This window comes from Micromys minutus, assembly GCF_963924665.1.
Source record: "Micromys minutus genome assembly, chromosome: 22".
NCBI lineage: Eukaryota > Metazoa > Chordata > Mammalia > Rodentia > Muridae > Micromys > Micromys minutus.
In genome coordinates this window covers 44,245,886-44,264,393 of record NC_137957.1, presented here as the reverse complement: position 1 = coordinate 44,264,393, position 18,508 = coordinate 44,245,886, and the positions used below count along the sequence as shown (strand labels likewise).

Below are 18,508 nucleotides of genomic sequence, written 5' to 3'. Positions count from 1 at the left end.
TCTGCAGATGGATCATGTCGAAGACTATCTTAGCTGAGACGTTAGTTTTGTCCATTTTCTTACTGTGTGCTCTCTGTGGCTTTGCATTTGAGGTTCTCACTAGGGACTTACCACGAGCACATTCCCATAGCACAGGACACCGTTTCCTTCATAGCCCTCTTGGCAAACACAGCTCCAAACGCCAGACGAAGTAGACTGACAAGTGGCCTGCAAAAAGCAAGATGGAAGAAGCAGCTGTGAGTCGGTCAGCTCTAAGGCAAGAACCCCGAGGCTACCTAGTTGCTCTTGGCCCTGAGTCCGATCCCCAGTTGTACAGGAACAACAACAAACTCCTCTGCAAGTTCAGTGCTGAAAGATGGTGGGAACAACCCAGACACCTCAGCGTTACAGCAGGATGCTCTTGCCTGCTGCTTTTAGGCACAACAAATCTTTCTTTTCATCCCTGCCAGATTTAGCAAATGAAAAATCCGAGGAGAGCTAAATTTGATTTTCGGACAGATGATGAATATATAAACTCATCTTGTGCAATATATATATATATATGTTTATATATATATGTTTATATTATTCCACACTGAACCTTTACCCTAAACTTACTCTCTGTGGGTCTCAGACTCAAATGTAACTGCTGCCTAGCATCTTTTCTGACAACACAAGCTGCTGCTTCTAAGCTTTGGAATAGAGTGGAGATTGCAATAGCTGCTCTACAGAGGTGAGGGACTTCGTTCATGGCTAGGCTCAGGCAAGATAGAGCTGCTAGGGTTTGGGTGTGAAGTATCCTCCCCAAAGAACACCATGCTAATAGCTCATTTCCTGATGCATTATGTACAGAGGTGGGGGTGGGTGTCCAAACCACAAAACTTTGATTTCATCAACCTGACTCCATTGATGGGTTCAAACTTTAGTGTTGCTACTGGGAGGGGCTCAAAATTTTTAGAGGTTGGGCCTAGTTGGAAGAAGTAGGTCACTGGGAACACACCCACGGGTCACACTCCTGCCCACCATGAGTGAGGCACCTTGATCATCCATGTTCCTCACCACAATGCTCTACTTCACCACACACAGCCCAGAGGCCATGCAGCCATGGAAACCAGGAGTCAAACAAACCCTCTTCCTCAAGGTGTTTGGCTCAGGTATTTTATAATCACGGCAGGAAGCAACCACATAACTTAATTTTTGTTCTTTCTCAAAAATGTTCCGTTTGTTTAATATTGAAGCAGAAACACCAGGTAACTCACCAGGGGGTGGCATTTCTCCGTTTGTTCTAAGCATGAAATGACTGGTTCACAGTCGATCCCGTCTCCTCGAAATCCTTTCTTGCACTCACATTCATTCTGCAATCCCAAGAACACAGACAGGATTAGTGAAGCAAGCCTGCCCTCCATTACACTGAAAAGCAAGCTATAAAAACCGTTGCCATTCAACCGCCTAAAGAACCGAGGCTCTAGATCCCAGACCGTCCGTCACTGCACACAGTCCACTGCACGTGAACACCACAACATTCACATTATGCTGCCCAGTCATAGGCCCTTTAAACTTTCTATTAAAATTCTGGACCTCACAAAGGCCTCCGCAGAGAGCTTAGACTTCACGGCCATCACAATGGAAGAGCTGACCCCCATATGCAGAGAAAAGCTACGAAAGCCATGGCTTATTTACTTGGTGGAGAGCCGTGTACAAGGCTATTGCTAGCTTAATTCAGATGATGCCTCCCCACTGAGTAGATGGATTCAAGGCATCCCATCTGCATAGACAGCCCACAGCATATGGCTTGGCTGCCGGTGTAGCTTCATGTAGCTAGTAAGTGCCTCTTCTTTGAGGGCTTAGCCCCCTACTCCAGGGGGCAGGGGGCAGGCTGTATTCCAGCTCTTACTTGCCCTATGTAACTGGTTGTGTGTAGCTAATCAATAAAGTATGATGATGGCAGTGTCATGGTACAATGGAAACATTTTCACACTAATGCAGACAGTGAACCAGTGAAGCTGCTGCCGTCGATGACTTCAGTGCACAGAAAACTAACAACCTGGGCATGGAAAAAGCCAGAAGAAAAAAACACATCAGCTCAGAAACAACTTCCTGTCTCATTTCCCCAACTGTTTTCCATGAAAATGTAATATTTTGACATCTTAAAGAATTTCTTCAGTTGCGTTAAACAGGACAGATGTTCTGGGAATTATGGAACGGACAGTAAATCTAGAGAACAGCAGAAATCCATTAGAAGGTAAACAGGAAGGACCAATCTTCACAAGCTGGAAAATTAAGAGACACGGGCGCTTTGTGGAGCCACTGGCTTGTGAGGTGCTCATGGGAATGGACTACAGTCCAGAGGGGATGGGGTGGGCTGGGGATGTCATTCTAAGAATACTTTTTAAGAAGTGGGACACTGTGGGCCTTGAGAGAGGACAAGAGAGTTGGGGAGGGCATTCGAGCTGAAGGAAAATGCCAGGAGAGATGAACAGAGGTAAGGAAGTATGTCTGAAGAAGTATTACTGGAGAAGAGTTCATTAGGATGGTTTCGAAAGCGTATATACACCCCAATCAGGGTTGCTATGAAATTGTTCAGTGGTGGGAAGAATGTTTTATATATATACTTCCTTACCTTCTCCAACAAGGCCATCTAATAGTGTCACTCCCTGGGCCATGCATATATAAACCATCACAGGGCTCATTGGAAAGCTCATTCGTATTAGATCCACGCGAAGGTCAGAGAAATCGGAAGGGTAAGATAGCGCAGCAGCCAGTAGACACTGCAGAGTGGCAGGCACACTGTGTGCTCATTCTGCATGGGTTTTAAAGTGTTTAGCGCTTGGTCACTCACATGGTCTGTCACCTTACACCAGATCATGTCTCCAGGGTAACTTGCAAGCTTTGGCCCTAGCAATTTATTACACATACAACCAAGCTCAGTGGTTCCCTGAAGAGTCTAACACAGGACAGACCGGGTGTGTGCTCATGTAAACATCTGTTTGATTTCATCTGCCAGCACCTGTGCTCCCTCTCCCCCTTTTCTCCCTAGAAAATGCACTCCATTTGGCTTTGAGGATGCCACTATTTCGTCTTCTGGCTTATATAACATGGCATGGTTATTTCCTTCAGCTCAGGTCCCCAGTATAGAGCTTCAGGTTGGGTTTGTTGGCGCCTGTGCACACCCTGGCCATGGGGCCCGAATTCTGCAGTTGTGAGCATGGGCTGATGGGAATGAGGAGAACTGAAAGTGTTTGGTTTGAGCCAACAAGAGAGAAGGAATCCTGGGTTTTGGTGGTCATGATCACAAGATGTACTCTATTGTGCCTAAAGAGGAGCAAGGGTAAGGAAGGATGAAGTGTTGGAGGGCATCTCTTACCCAGGAGACTGTGCAGAACTTAGGGCTGGACAGACATCCTTTGTGTGACCTTCTGAGCCCTGCACCACACTGCACCTACCTCAGCAGCTGCACACAGTCTTTATGGTTGTGTGAGCCCCAACTTTCCCTTTTTTAGGGCTTTGTTTTTCCTCTTTCATCCTCTTCAAAATGTTGGTAAATTTTGCCTTTGAAACCATTTTTAATACACAGTTCAGGGGCATTAAACATATTCACACTGCTGTCCAACCATCACTGATGTGTTTCCAGAACCTTCCTCATCACCACAAACTGAAAGCATCTGCTCATGAGTAACTCCATCCTCTTTGCCAGGCCCTGGCAGCCACGTTTCTACTCTCTGCCTTTATGAATTCGACTCCATGAGAGATTTCATTTTAGGGGATTGAGAGATGGCTCAGCAGCTAAGAGCACTGGCTGCTCTTCCAGAGGACCCAGGCTCAACTCCCAGCACCCACATGGCAGCTCAGGGCTTCTGACACCCTCATACTGACCTACATGAAGGCAAACCACCAAGGCACATAAAATTTAAAAATACACACACACACACACACACACACACACACACACACACATACACACACAGAGAGAGAGAGAGAGAGAGAGAGAGAGAGAGAGAGAGAGATAGAGAGAGATCTCCTGTAAGAAAAATCACTGGTGAGTCTTTAAGTTCATCTAAGCTGTAGCACGTGTCACAAATTGCTTCCTAACGCTGACTGAGACTTCATTACATGTTGCTTCCATTTTCGATTAGTGTGAAAAATGTTCTTAGTATCAGGGAGTCCTTACTTTGGGAAGCTGAGTCACTGGATCCTATGGTAATTCCGACTTTCATTTTCTGGAGAGCCACTAGTTAATTTCCCATGGCCCTGCCCCTTTTCCTTCTCCAGAAATGCACAGGTAATGGGATTTTCCATTAAAAGCAACAGACTTCCCAGTGATCCAAATACCTCTTAATACTTTCCCCACCCCTGTCTGTCACTTCCTAAGCAGCACTCATTGTGGTCAGCAACAGCGACAGAAAAGTAACCAAGACACGGTCTAAGTTACTCAGCACAGTGAGGCCTCAGCAGGTACTTCAAAATTTAATCTCCTGAGGGGGGGTGTATTCTGTGTGTTCTTGGCTGAACAGTTCTGTTTCCTTACACCTTTCTCCTGATCACCTTCACTACCTTTTCGCCACCCAAGGGGAATCTCACTAGAAAGACTTCCAAGAAGATCTCCTTGTTTGGTAGTTCTGAGCTCCCCTGGAGTCCCAGTTCTCTAAGGGCTAGCCACCACGAAGCCCTGAAAGTATCCTCCTTGTGTTGCTTTCACAGGAGTGATGCTCAGTGCCTTGTTCCCGGAGCTGGGAAGAGGGAGGAGAAAGAACAGCACCAGAGACTCCTAAAGACATATCTCCCTACACGCTTCCCTGGCACATTGCCTGTGGCAGGCCTTCATTTGTTGGTGAGTTCCATCCGAGAGTGAAGGAGAGGCATGGTCTACCTCCAGATCTCACCAAGCACAGTGCTTGAATAACCGTGCTGCCCCACTTCCTGACACACACAGGGAACGTGTTGTCTAAGGCAGACTTGTGGTAGAAGGCCTGGAACCACCACAGGAAACAAGGTTGAACCTTATACTGTGCCTAGCATCATGGGGAACGTACATTTCTCAACCAAATAATCTGAAGGTTTAATAAAGCCCCGTTTAGAACAAGTGTGAGAAAGTATATCATCATTCAAAAGGGGTGTGTGAGAGGGAAGATCCTGATTCTTACCTTCTAGGTCTTGTGCTCCCTTGACTTGATGGAGCACACCTACACTGTTTTGGGGGGGCAGGAGGCACATGGAAGACTGGGAGTGGGGGACCCATCATTTCCATGGCTGCAGTCTTAATGTAAACACTATGTGTGTATCTCTTCTTCTGTAACTCACTAATTCCCAGGCAGTAGCCTCTGCTGCTTCTCATGAAATTAAGCCACTTAAAATTAGGTAACAGTCTATAGAATGTTCTAGATATATGTGTGTGAACCACGGGGAACGGGGATGACCGAGGGATCTTTGAATTCTGGCTCTGCGTGAGTCATAGTGAGACTGATTGGTTTCTGTGCCACAGAAGACATCGCTAACCACAGCTCTTCTTCTGTAAGGTGGCATCACAGTGACACCGAGGTCTCAGACTCACGATAACCAACCCATTCTTCCTACCACAACTGAGGGCAAAGCCATAGTAACTTCAAACCAAAGCACTTCTATGGTTGTGAGTTTTTAAGTCACATTAGGAATCCTGTTTCCTCTTTTCTTCCCCAAGTTACCCACCTGCCCCGGGCCTACATATAAACAGGTGGCGTTGTCATGGCAGCCACCGGAGCTAGGCAACAGGCAGTTGTTGATCTCCACACAGTCTCTTCCATTCCCTGTCCAGCCTCGCTGGCACACACAGCTGTATGTCCCCGTGCTAGTTCGGATGCATTCTGCCTGCAGGAGGAAGAGCAAAAGCAAGGCCTCTGAAACCACAGGCCAGCTTCGTGCAGTTGCCGAAGACAGAAAGGATCTGGAAGAATATTCGAAACATATTTGCATGGAGTGCAATGGAAAAGATTAAAACACTTATTCGTGGGAACATAATAAAGCCACTGGATGATTTCGACAGCAAGATCGCTTGGAACTGGCCAGTTAAGGGCTATACCACGCGACAGATTCTGTTACTGATTCAGCCAGAGACTGTTTTTGTTGATTTGCAGAAGTAAAGGATCCTCAGGAGCATTGGTCTCAACTGTGACCCTTTAATACAGCCCCTCATGTTGTGGTGACCCTCACAACCATTAAGTTATTATTTCTTTGCTACTTTATAACTGTAATTTTGCTAGTTATGAATTGTGATGTAAACATCTGATGTGCAGGATCTCTGATATGTGACCCCTGTGAAAAGGCCATTTGACCCCCAAAGGGGTTGAAACCCACAGGTTGAGAACCCCTGCTCTGGAAGCAGGCAGTGTGATTATCTTTATCTTCTAAAAGGGGGAAAGAGGTGTGTGTCCCCAAGATCACACAGCTACAGAGAGAAGCATGAGTCTAGGGCGCCATGACGTTGGGGCTCAAGCTTCTCTAAGCTATACTATGACTCTTGATCCAAGGGAGTGATGGTTAATATTGTCAACTTGATAGCGTCCAGATTCACACAGGAAACAAACCTCTGGGCACTTGTGCTAGGGAGTTTCTGGATTAGGTTAACGAGATAAGAAGACACACCTTATATGTCATGTGCTCAATAAACAGGACAAACGGGAATGTGCTGAGTGCCAGTATGCCCCCCGCTTTTTAACTGTAAATGCAATATGACTAGCTCCCTGGTATTTTAGGTGCCCTGACTCACCCCAAGATTATACTCCTGAATTAAGAACTAAAACAAGCACCTTCTTCCTGGATTGCTTTTGTTTAGTATTTGGTTACAGCAGCAAGAAAAGTAGCAATGTACACGGAGACCACAGGAAGCCGAAAGACTCTGAAAACATAGGAAGGTTCTGAGGTTGTTGAGGTCGGTGGGACTCAATCGCTGGCAAATCTGGTGGGCAGGACCTGAAGTTATGTCTTCAACCTGAAGCTGTGGTTTTTATCCCCAGGGAAGTTCCCGGGAGGGGTTAATTAAGCCTGGGAGAAACGATATAATTTGCTTCAAACCACTCTGGCCACATCTACCTGGGGAGTGCGGAGAAGCAAGGAGACAAACTGTTCAGCTGTGGCTCGAGAAAGTGATAAGGTCAGGTGGTGGCCAAGATGTTTGAAAGACACTAGGTGGAAGGGGCTGTGGTAACAGAAGCAAAATGGAGGCAAGTTCCTTAATTCTGCGGAGTCTGTCCTTAGGCGACACTAACCATAGCTACTGCACTGGGCTGGTGCATGGAGTGCGTGAGATCGGGTGCACGCGTGTCATTGTTAGTGAGATCGGGTACACGAGTGTCATTGTCAGCAAAGGTTGTTATTCTCAACACCTTACCTTCCCAGAGCCCAGAAGATCAGTACTTGGGGAGAGTCACAGAGAACACCCACAAGAGAATCCTCTTCACATTCCAAATTTGGAAAGACAAATGCCACATGTTTTCTCTTATACTTGGGTCTGAGATTATAATGTGTGTGTGTGTGTGTGTGTGTGTGTGTGTGTGTGTGTGTGTGTGTGTGTATGTGTGTGTGTGCATGTGTGTGTATGTGTGCATGTGTGTGTATGTGTGTGTGTATGTGTGTGTGCATGTGTGTATGTGTGTGTGTGCATGTGTGTGTGTGTATGTGTTTGGGCATGTGCATGTGTGCATGTCTTGGTCATGGAGCTAGGAAAGGGACTATGATGGTCGAAAGAAGACCGCCCTATTTTCAAGTTTTATTAGTTGTACAAAGTAATAGGTTTCATAATGACATTTCACATACATGTATAACATGCTCCTATCATAGGCCGTTCCTCCCACTCCCTCCCCCTTCCTCTGCCTCCTGCATTGTTCCTGTAGTGGAAAGAGTGGAGGGAAGAGAATACTGGGATGTCTACAGGAAGGTAGGAGGGGGAGGAAGACCAAGGTAGGAGGCAAGGAGATGGAAGGGGGCTGGGGAAGAAGAAAGACAAGACAAAGTGTGTATGAAAAGGCCCTGAAAAAAATCATTTCTTTACATGATATTTCAAAAACTCTGACAGACATTTTGAAGGTGCTTTATATGAGTCAGGTATGGGATTTTGGGATGTCTGTCCCCCAGAATTTCATTTAGAAGTATTAGGTCACAAAAACTAGCCCCCAAATGACAGTGCTGATGGCTGTGTCTGGTCCTAGCTGGGCTGAGTTTGTCAGGAAACAGAAGCCTAAAGCGTTTCTCAGAAGCCCTTCACGGCTGGCTGAATACCCCTGCCTTCAACTGTCAGCACCTCCTCTGTCTGGAAGAGCATCCCTGCCTGAGCTGCCCCCCCATCATCCTCCCCTACCCCGCCCCTGCCTGAGCTGCCCCCCCATCATCCTCCCCTACCCCGCCCCTGCCTGAGCTGCCCCCCCATCATCCTCCCCTACCCCGCCCCTGCCTGAGCTGCCCCCCCCATCATCCTCCCCTACCCCGCCCCTGCCTGAGCTGCCCCCCCATCATCCTCCCCTACCCCGCCCCTGCCTGAGCTGCCCCCCCATCATCCTCCCCTACCCCGCCCCTGCCTGAGCTGCCCCCCCCATCATCCTCCCCTACCCCGCCCCTGCCTGAGCTGCCCCCCCATCATCCTCCCCTACCCCGCCCCTGCCTGAGCTGCCCCCCCATCATCCTCTCCTACCCCGCCCCCGTCATACGCCCACATAGAACTCAACAAACTTGCAGCTGTCGGTGTCCTCCACTATTCCGAGGCAGCCTGGCAGGTTATCAGCGTGGAAGATTATGTTTTCCCATATGAATTGCTTTTATCTCCAGAGTAGCTTCTGTTGTACCTACTTCCAAAAGGTAAAAGAAGCGAAACCCCGGGTACCTGGCTCAGAGAAATAACACTCACATTAGGACTACAGCCTCCTCTGGAAGTCAGTCCCGGGCAAGGGTCCTTCTTGGAACAGATTGTTCCGTCTCCTTCATAGCCCTCATTGCACACACAGCTGTGGAAAAGAATGCACAAAATCAGCCCAAGGTACCTAATTAACCCTGGCCCCAAAGCTTTGGATAACCAGCTAGGGAGGAGGCGGAAATGCCTGAGCCGGATGAACCTTGTGCAGGAAGCCTAGGTGCGAACATGGGTGGATGACTTTGGGTGACAGCTGTCAAGACTGTGTGGCCCACCCGAGTCTCCTCACAGCAGAGACACTGTCTTCTCACTTGGAAAAATGAGTCTGATCATTGTGGAAAGTTTATTGGAATTCACCGGCACCATCAGGCACGGTGGTGGCAGCTAACCTGCTCTTACTGGACCAGAACCTGTTTATAACCTTCTTCTCTGGGCTAGTTTGAGACAAGAAACGGTCACAGGTCTGAAAGTACTTGAACATATTGTTCAGGTGAGAGTTCTCTCCCCTTCTCTGGCCCTTCATATACCACCCCCACTACACACACACACAGAAAGAAACACAGATACACACAGAGAAACAGACACATAGTCACACACAAAGAAACATACATACTCACAAGCACACTCACAAATACACACAGACACAAGCATACACAGATAGACACACATACAGTCACCCACACTCAAGCACACTCACGAATACACACACACACTCACACACACACAGACACCCAGAGAAACATAGAGATACACAGAAACACACACAGACACAGACACATATAAATGCACACACACATTGACACACACAGACCCACATGACATATACACACATGCACACATAGATGAAGACATACACACAGACACATGTATACACAGACACTTGTGCACACATGTGTGCACACACACAAACACTCACAGATGCACAGGCACACCCCTAGAGGCCAAAAGACTGTTGGATCCCCTGGAGCTGTGGTTGCAGGCGTGGGTAACACAGCTCAGCTCCTCTGGAGGAGCTGCAAGTGCTCTTCCAGGCTGAGTCACCTCTCTAGCACCCCTCCCCCTTTTTGGATTGTTGAGACAAGGTCTTGCTGTAGTCCACACTGCCTACCAGAGCAGTCCTCCTGTTTAGCTCCCCGAGGGCTAGAATGCACACGCTGGCCTTCACTGTCTTCGTCTGTGGCTCGTCATGATAGATCCGGCCTGGCACAGCATGCTCTTACATTCTGTTCTTTTACTCCCTTCTACTGTTCTGTTAGGTAGGGCACATCACTACTACTGGGGAAAGTGAAGCTCAGAGAGGTAAACCAACTTGCCCAAGGTCACACAGCGGCCGCTGCCTTCCAAAGCAAGCAGAGCTGAGATTTAGATTCAGCTCATAGCTTCTACAAGAAGCGCAGCCAGCTGGGCAGAACACACCTTACTTTATAAAGTATTAGATATGGGCCGGCTGCACCCACAGGTGGCACGGTAGCCTTGGGCTGTGACCCACCTACTTGTCCCATTGCTGTATTCACAGGTGGCATGGATGTGACAGAACTGTACATAGGGCCCACAGGCTGTTGTCTGCTTGTCGCAGAACCTCCCAGCCGTGCCCTCTCGGCATGTCCCCGACAGGCAGGCTCCGTCGCTATCCAGTCTGTTATCACACGTTCCGTGAACACACGGGCAGGCTGCAAGACATGGGAAGAGCTTGGAGAACCATTTCCTATTGGAGCACAGTACCATGGAGAATGGGGGTCATCTCCCCACCCCACCCCCAGCCCACTGTTGTCAATCAGAGGTGGGTTGAAGTCAGGGTCGCCGGCGTTTCTCAGGGTGCCTTAGCTGACTGTCCCCCACCCGCCTGGAGGAGGATATATTTGTCCACAGTGTGCCTTCACTGTCTCTGTGGGGGTGGGGAGGAGGTGATTTCTGTGAGACAGACAAAGAAGCCAAGGAGTCCAACTTTCAACTACTTCGTGGTTGGAGATGTTGGCCAAGAAGTTTCTCACTTTCTGAAAACATTCTAGAATATATAGACAAGCCTTCTTCTGTTTGGAGAACTCCAGACAGGCTCATGTATTAACTCTCTACTTTCATTCACAGCAAACTAGTGATAACCAGTGGTCAGGTTTGGGCCCTGACTTTATTCGAAGCCTTGGACCGGCTTTTCCCACGCCCCATTAATCACCCTCAGTCCTAGGAGCTTGCTACGTTCCAGATGAGCAGGCAGAGGCTCAGAGAGCTGAAGCAAACCGCTCAGTTTACCTGAGTTCCCACGCAGGGATTTGAACCTGTACTGTCCAAGTCCGCATTCACAGTGACTTGCACTCACAGTGGGCCAGAGTGTTAACCAGCTCTCCACAGCGCCTGCCATTTTAAACCTTAGCCTCTTTACCTTGTTTCTGAAGACCAGTATCTGAGAATTTCAAATTGGGTGAGGTGGGGGGCTTAGTTCAATCAGACAAGTGCTTGCTGCACAAGCAGAGGAACTAAGTTTGATCCTCAGAACCCACTAAAACAACAACAACAAGGAAACTCAAAAACCACCCAGACATGGTAGGGAGGTAGAGGCAGGTGGGTCCCTGGGGTCACTGGCTGATGAGAGACCCTATCTCAGAAAAGAAGATGATTGGTCCATGAGGAAAGACACCCAGGGTGACCTTTGGCCTCCACATATGCTTGTGTGTACATGTGTGCATGTACACCCCCATGCATATGTACCTATATGAATTTGTACACACAAGCACACACACATAAACACATCAGAGACACCTGTGCATTCGGGTAGGAATAAGAAGGAGGGACGTGGAGCTTTGCAAAGGAAGGCTGCAAGGATTAGGGTTTGAATACCATCTAACGGAGAGGCTCCGAGCCTTGCCCCAGCCAGGACTGAAGAGACAGGAACCAGCATAGAGAAGATGTTTGGAACCAACACCCAGCAAAGAGTGAACAAAGTCAAAGGGAAGAGTCTGGGAAGCCACATCTGGGTTTAAAGCAACAGTGAACTGTTATACCATTGCTAAGTAAGCCATGACTTCATTTGGGAAGAACAGGACTCCAGTGGCCACAGACCCAAGATGGCAGTGGGGGGGGGGGTCAAGCTGGAAGCCACTTCCTGACCTGAGCCTCCACATCCTGCTGGAGATCTGAAAATGCCAAGGTTGTTGGGCTTTGTAATAAATTCCTATTTTTTTGTCTCAGAAATCTTATTTGGCAAAAAGAAAAAGCGATAGGACTGAAAAGCTCCAATTCCTGTGGTGCTACTGGGTTCCCAGGCAAAATGCCATAGGAGGGAGGGAGGCAAGTTCTTAACAAATGTGAGGGGCTAGCAGGGATAGCATTCGTGGGACTCTGTCTATTGATTATTTAATAGATATCATTCTTGTGCTAAAATCTCCCAAATATGACCCGCTTGATATTATAAACAAACTGTAATATGTTCTTAGGTTTTGTATCTGTGGGTCATCAACCTTGGATCAAAATATTAAAAAAAAAATCCCTATGTCTGTTCTAAGTATATGCAAACCTTTTCCCTGCCATTATTGCCTAAAAATAGAGCATGGGAACTATTTGTGTGGCAGTTATATAGTATTTGGTGTAAGTCACCCAGAGGGGATTCCTATGTGAGGATATGTACAGGATCCAGGCAAACACTATGCCTTGGTATATAGAGGAGAGAGCAGCCGCAGAATTCAGAAGTATAAGAGGCAGTGAGGAGTGGCGGAACTAATGCCTCGGATGCTGAGGACAACTTTGCAACATTGTCTTCATATTCTAGTTGGAGACACTGTAACACCTTCCTCAGGTGGCAGAGACACTACAGAAATAAGAGTGTAACTTTCTGCTGGACACTCTTACTGGACACTCTCACCTATTTTGTGTTAAGTTCTAATTTTAGCCTAGAAACAGACATCTAAAAATATATATGATTGGATATTCACCTGATGCCATTTTAAAGAATAATTCATTTTCTGAGAGCATAGGACTGCATTAGTATATGCCTGTTGTAGAACTTTATGTTCTTTTATGCTTTGGCTACTGCTCTTAGAATAATAACAAAAATGTAAGATGTCTTAATAGTAGCCAGCATAGTTTCAATATGTACTGTGTGCTAGCTATATCCTAGAAAAATTCATACATAAGTTGGAGTGAATTTACAAAATGCTTGCTAGAATTTTTACTCTTATTTTGCAATCTGAGGGCGCACTTGTCCAAGGTCTTAATTTGGGAGGGGGCAGTGGGGAGATAGGGTTTCTCTTTGTAGTCCTGGCTGTCCTAGAACTCACTCTGTAGACAAGGCTGGCCTCCAACTCAGAGATCACCTCCCTCTGTCTCTCCTGGGATCAAGGTATGCATCACCACCTGACTGAGTTTGTAGTTCTTCAATGGAAAAAATGATGGGCAAGGATTATATAAAAGGGAGCAAATCTAGTTCTTGAAATGGGACTATCTTTGTCTTCATGAAATGGGGCTATCTGTGTCTTCATGGACATAGAAAGTGGTTTCTAAGGTATGGTCCCTGGTTGGGCCTGCCAACACACCCCAGATACCTGTTAAAAATGCAATTTCTCAGACTCATCTCCGAGAGAGTCAGAAACTGAGCAGCTTGTGCCTGGCTGTCTGGCACATGCTATCGTTTGAGAAGCAGCACTTAAAAACACCCCCCCACCACCACCACAATGTGACGGTGACATGCCACACAAGCAAGGTCCAGAAAACACCAGAGCACAGCGTTAGCGTGCTCAGTATGAGATGGAGCCCCACTTACTTCTGTTACACCGAGGTCCATATCGGTTGGGGTTGGAGCAGAACTGACACACGGAGCCTTGGAAGCCATCCTCACAAATGCAGGTCCCATTGCCACCGAGGCCGTCTAGACACTGAGAGCAAAGGCAGCCCCGTGGGCAGTTAGGACACACATGGCAGTGAAGTTCCTGCTTTTGATGCATGTCTCCACTGAACTCCATTAGAAGTGACTTTGGACTCCTTGTGGGAGGTAGAGTCATCTTGGTATCAGGTAGGATAGAAAACTAGTACCCCGATTGGGGACCCTAATGTAGGGTTTAGAACGTTAACGGGCAGGGTGCAGGGACATACTGTTGTAGCTGTGTCCTCTAAACTGAAACATTGTGGGGGTGGAATGAGGCTCAGCCCTCAGAAGGTTGACTAGATCTCAGAGGCTCAGGAAACACATAAAACAGAAGTCGCAAGAAGCCTGACTGGTATAACCCACAGGGAGCCCCACAGTTTACACAAGCATGAAATGTTGCTGAGGCAGGAGACTCTTGAGCAGGCCTGTCTGATAGCCGGGCAGGTGGCTCCTCAGTGGATGCAGCAGCTTGTGTGGGTCACAATTCTTGTGCTGAGTTGGACCTTTTCAGTGATGTGGCTGCTCAGAGTCACTCTGGCTTCCTGATGTAAACCCAAGGGACTCCCTGATTCACCAAGGTAGACTTGAATGATTTTTTTTTTTTTTTTTTTTTTGGCCAATACTCTATCTGGGGTGGATAAATCTGTTCATATCTTCTCAGGATAAGAGGGTTACAAATGTGAACCAAGACCCTTCACAAAGCATTTAGAGGATGGCAGCAGGCAGATGGGGGTGGCTTCAGCTGAGGCCTGGTCCTGCTCTCTCTACATTCTCACTTGTCCAGCTGTGGTCTATTCTGTAGTGTTTTCTCTCCGTCGTAAACTTGCTTGCTCTCTGACCTGTATAGCCCAGGCAAGACTAGGCTGGTACTGATTGCTACACATCAGAGTTAGGTGTGAGCTACTTTCTCCATCCAACCACCAGGTCTCAAGTTGCCGCTGGTCTCCTTTTACTTATGACTTTCTGTGTAACACCTCCCCCTGGTCCCTGTTTATTTGTTTTCTCCGTTGTAAGAGCTGTACTTTAGATGTGGGTCTATTAAGGTCTCAAATCTATAGTTTCCCTACATGGTCACAGCTACTTTTACCTTCGTTTGACCTTGGCCTCCAAGAAGATGAGTTAAGCTTTGGCTTTTACATGTCACTAGGTTCTGAAGTTGGGTTTAAACAAAACAACCATTGGCCAGCGGTATTATTATTTTTAAGAACCATAAAAACCTTCGACCTTGGGGTCCTCCCCAGGTTTGGTGAGAGAGGTCCAGAGAGTTTTGTGTTGTCCGGGATCTTGAGGTAAACTACAGGGGAGACAAGATTCCCCTCCCCAGACTCAGACTCCTCTGCTTCAGGTACTTCCTGTTTCAGTGACAGATCCAATTTGGATTCCTGGGAGCACTGACCAGCCTTGTGCCACCTTTTGGCTTAGAATTTGTCAACATTACTGTGTGACCTAAGAAAGGTCAGCACACACGAAACAGTATGAACCAGGGACTGGACTCACCTGCCCATTTCCAGAACATGGATTCAAGAAACCTCCTGGACACGGGTTGCAGTCAGGCCCGAAGAAACCTTTACAGCATTTTGGTATCTGTAAACAACACACATGTTGTCCCTGGGGACCCCAAGGAGGGCACTGGTTTCTCAAAAGAGGGCGTGGTTTCTCATTTTCACTAGTGGGATACAATGTCAACTCTTGTAATGAACTTGCTAGCACGTTACCACCAATCTTTCAGATGTCTCTCACGTGAGCAAGAGAAGGTGGCTTACGCTTCTAGGTGATATTAGAGAGTTGGGAAGAGTCAGCATGGACAAAATAGAAATAACGGGGCTGGAGCATCACTCAGTGGTGGAGGTCTTGCCTAGCATTTACAAGGCCCTGGGGTTGATCCCAAAAGCAAACAAAGAAATGGGAATTAAAAGAACATTTCAGAACATTCCTTCGAATGCTAAGTCCTAGGAAGATGGCTGTCGGAATGGAGTGGTGGTGTGTAGAGACAGAGTCTGAGGGTCCATTGGGTAGTGACATGAGGCGTTAGGTAGAGGGAGACTGGAAAGATGAGTCAGCCCCTGCACATCTGGGCGAGTGTTCTAAAGAGGTTATCAGTGAGCACATGATGAGGCCAGAGTGTGGGTTAGAGCCACTTGGATTGTTATAGACTCTGTAGAAAGGGACGGGGACTCAGGGAGGTGTGATTCAGGTGGGTGGTGATCTCCGGACACCACCCAGTCCACCCACTTAGGAAAACATTCTAAATTCCTTCAGGACGCTGGTGACCATTGCTTGGAGCTTTGAGAGTCTTGGTGTCCTGGAGGAGACCCTGGCTGTCCCCTCCTCACCTCCACGGTCACATTACAATATCGGGCACAGCCACTTTTCAGGTTCCGTACTCTGCTGCCGTAGAAACAATTGTGCGAGAAGACTTCCTGGAAGAAAGCCGGTGGGTAAACGCATTGTCTTGTGTCTCCCAGCATCCTCTTGTGTCTCCCAGCATCCTCTCTGCCTTACAGGCCTCTCCCTGGCCAGCCGCTCTACTCCGTGACATGAAAGCAAGAGCCACACCGGCACACCCACGTCCAAATCAGATTGCCATCGTTAGAATATAAGCCAAGCTTTGAACAACCTGTGGTACAAGGAACTTGACTCCTCCTCTCCTATGGCAGACATTGTAATACATCAGTGAGCTTCTTCTGTTCTACGGCCGTCCTTAAGCTATGTGGACATTTTAGAGCCAGTAAGTATCTTTCTCTTCTATGTGTGTGTGGGGGGAATCAACCAACTAAAATAAATATAGATAGCACAAGGCTTTGCTCTTGGGTTCAGGAGTTGGTTAAGTGCACCCTTCTGTTCTTTGATCTTCGGGGCTCATATAACGCCCATTTATTAAGGACTTGCAATAGTCTAGACACATTTTTTATGGTTTGTCACTTTGCCAATTCATGCAGGTGTTTTTACATGTTACTTTTTCAATATATGAGGAAATTGGGGATCAGATAGGCTAAGCCACTCCCCCCCCCAGCTCTGTTAATATCTGGTCCAGAGACTTGGTTACCTCTCATGCAATGGGACAATAAAGCTAAAATTAAGTTTCATCCCAAGAATTTAGTCCCCAGCTCAAATCTTGTTTTAGACAAATCTTTGTGTAGACTTTACCTCCTTGTTTTAGGCTCTGCATAAGAGACTGATGAGATCACAGCAGGCCACAGGGTTCCTAACATCTTACCGATAGAACTGCATTCTGAGGTCACAAAGGAGGGAATGTTTCAGGTAATTAGCCAGTTACGAATCCAGGGTCCTCAGGAGCTTTTATGGTTCGTCCCCATTTCCTTTTCTTCCCCTCTCTCCTCCCTTTAGTTTGAGGCCAATTAGCTGTCAGACTTACAGACACAAATCCCGATTCTCTTATGTCAGCCATGCATACTTGCCTTGATCCCAGAGCCACACAGCAGTGATGCTGATGACAGAGAGCCGTCCTAGGCTTGAGGGTTGATACTGACCATTGACTCTACAGGATCTAGACTTGCCTAAGAGACAAGCCTCTGTACATGCCCGTGAGGGGTCATGTAGATTAATCTAGATCATGTAGATTGTGTAAGGAAGGCGCCATGCTAGGGTGAGGCCCCAGACTACATAAGGAGAAAGCTTTTCCCTGCTATTCATTTTTCTTTGTTTCATGACTGCAAATACAGTGTGAGAAGAAGCCTTACACTGTGCGTTTCCTTTCTGTGGTGAGCTGTATCCCCTCGAGCTGTGAGCTGAAAAATGAAGCCTTGCTTTCCCAGGGTGCTTTTTGCCAGGGAATTTCAACACAGCAACCAAAGAAGTAACTGATAGCCCATAGTTGCTGATAGAGTGGCTGGAAGAAGGTCTGCCATCCATCTGGCATCGGGGTACCAACTCATTCTTCTCTTTCTCCTGGTTCCTGGTTTCCTAAGGGGCTTCTGGGAAATTGCTTTATTAAACACAACAAACGCTTGAGCACCCACACCTACTTAAGTTTAATGTTCTACTTTATTAAGTATTTCCTACTAGGAGTGTATAAAAGACCTGTTTTTTTTTTATATATATATATAACCATCTAATCTCATATTGAAAGAATTGTCAGTTTGGGAAAGTCTTTTCTAAAAGGTCAGACATTTCTGTCATCATCTGCTTTTTTTCAGCAGAGAACTTGGTGTGCAATTGCAGATGGCTGTTTAATTGATAAACACAATTATAATGTCTGAGCTTCCTAAGGTAAAGCCTAAACCAATATGATAGCTTATTTATTTGGCCCATAATCAAGCAATGTGTTTAAGAGATGATCGAAGAATTCAATTAAACATAAAACGTTTCAAATAGTTTCAGAGTTATTTCCTGACATTTATTTTTATTCTTTTAATTTGTTTTTTAAAATTTGTGTGTATTTATCGGTATGCGGTTATCTATGGAGTCCAGAGGAGGGTATTGGATGCTGCGGAGCTGCATTTACAGGTGCTGGGACTGACCTCAGGACCTCTGCAATGACTGTTCTTAACCACCCAGCCATGTTTCCTGCCATTATTTAGATTCTTTTCGGAAAATAATAAATAATTAACATGTTTATGGGATACAGTGTAATATTACACATTTAAAAGCCAAATAACTAATTCAAGCTAATTAATGCCATTATTGCCTTATCTACTTATTATATCTTTGTGGGAAGAATATTTAAAGTCTAGTCTTTTTTTTTTTTTTTTTTTTTTTTAAGTACACAGGACAATAGATGCTATTGTCTACAGTCAGAATACTGCGCCTAACCTGGGACTTATTTTTCTTGTCTAGCTGAAAGC

General features: G+C 46.7%; 1 protein-coding gene across 1 annotated transcript in view; it reads right to left on the bottom strand.

Moving 5' to 3' along the window:
* Positions 1-18,508, bottom strand: part of STAB2 (stabilin 2) — a 150,877-nt gene that overhangs the window by 77,361 nt on the left and 55,008 nt on the right. The window contains exons 16-23 of the mRNA XM_080935775.1: positions 16,037-16,123; positions 15,201-15,287; positions 13,602-13,713; positions 10,341-10,521; positions 8,849-8,945; positions 5,662-5,820; positions 1,239-1,334; positions 112-207 (exon numbers count right to left, since the gene is read on the bottom strand). Of these exons, the coding sequence (XP_080791901.1) occupies positions 112-207; positions 1,239-1,334; positions 5,662-5,820; positions 8,849-8,945; positions 10,341-10,521; positions 13,602-13,713; positions 15,201-15,287; positions 16,037-16,123 (915 nt within the window). The remainder of the gene's footprint in view (positions 1-111; positions 208-1,238; positions 1,335-5,661; positions 5,821-8,848; positions 8,946-10,340; positions 10,522-13,601; positions 13,714-15,200; positions 15,288-16,036; positions 16,124-18,508) is intronic.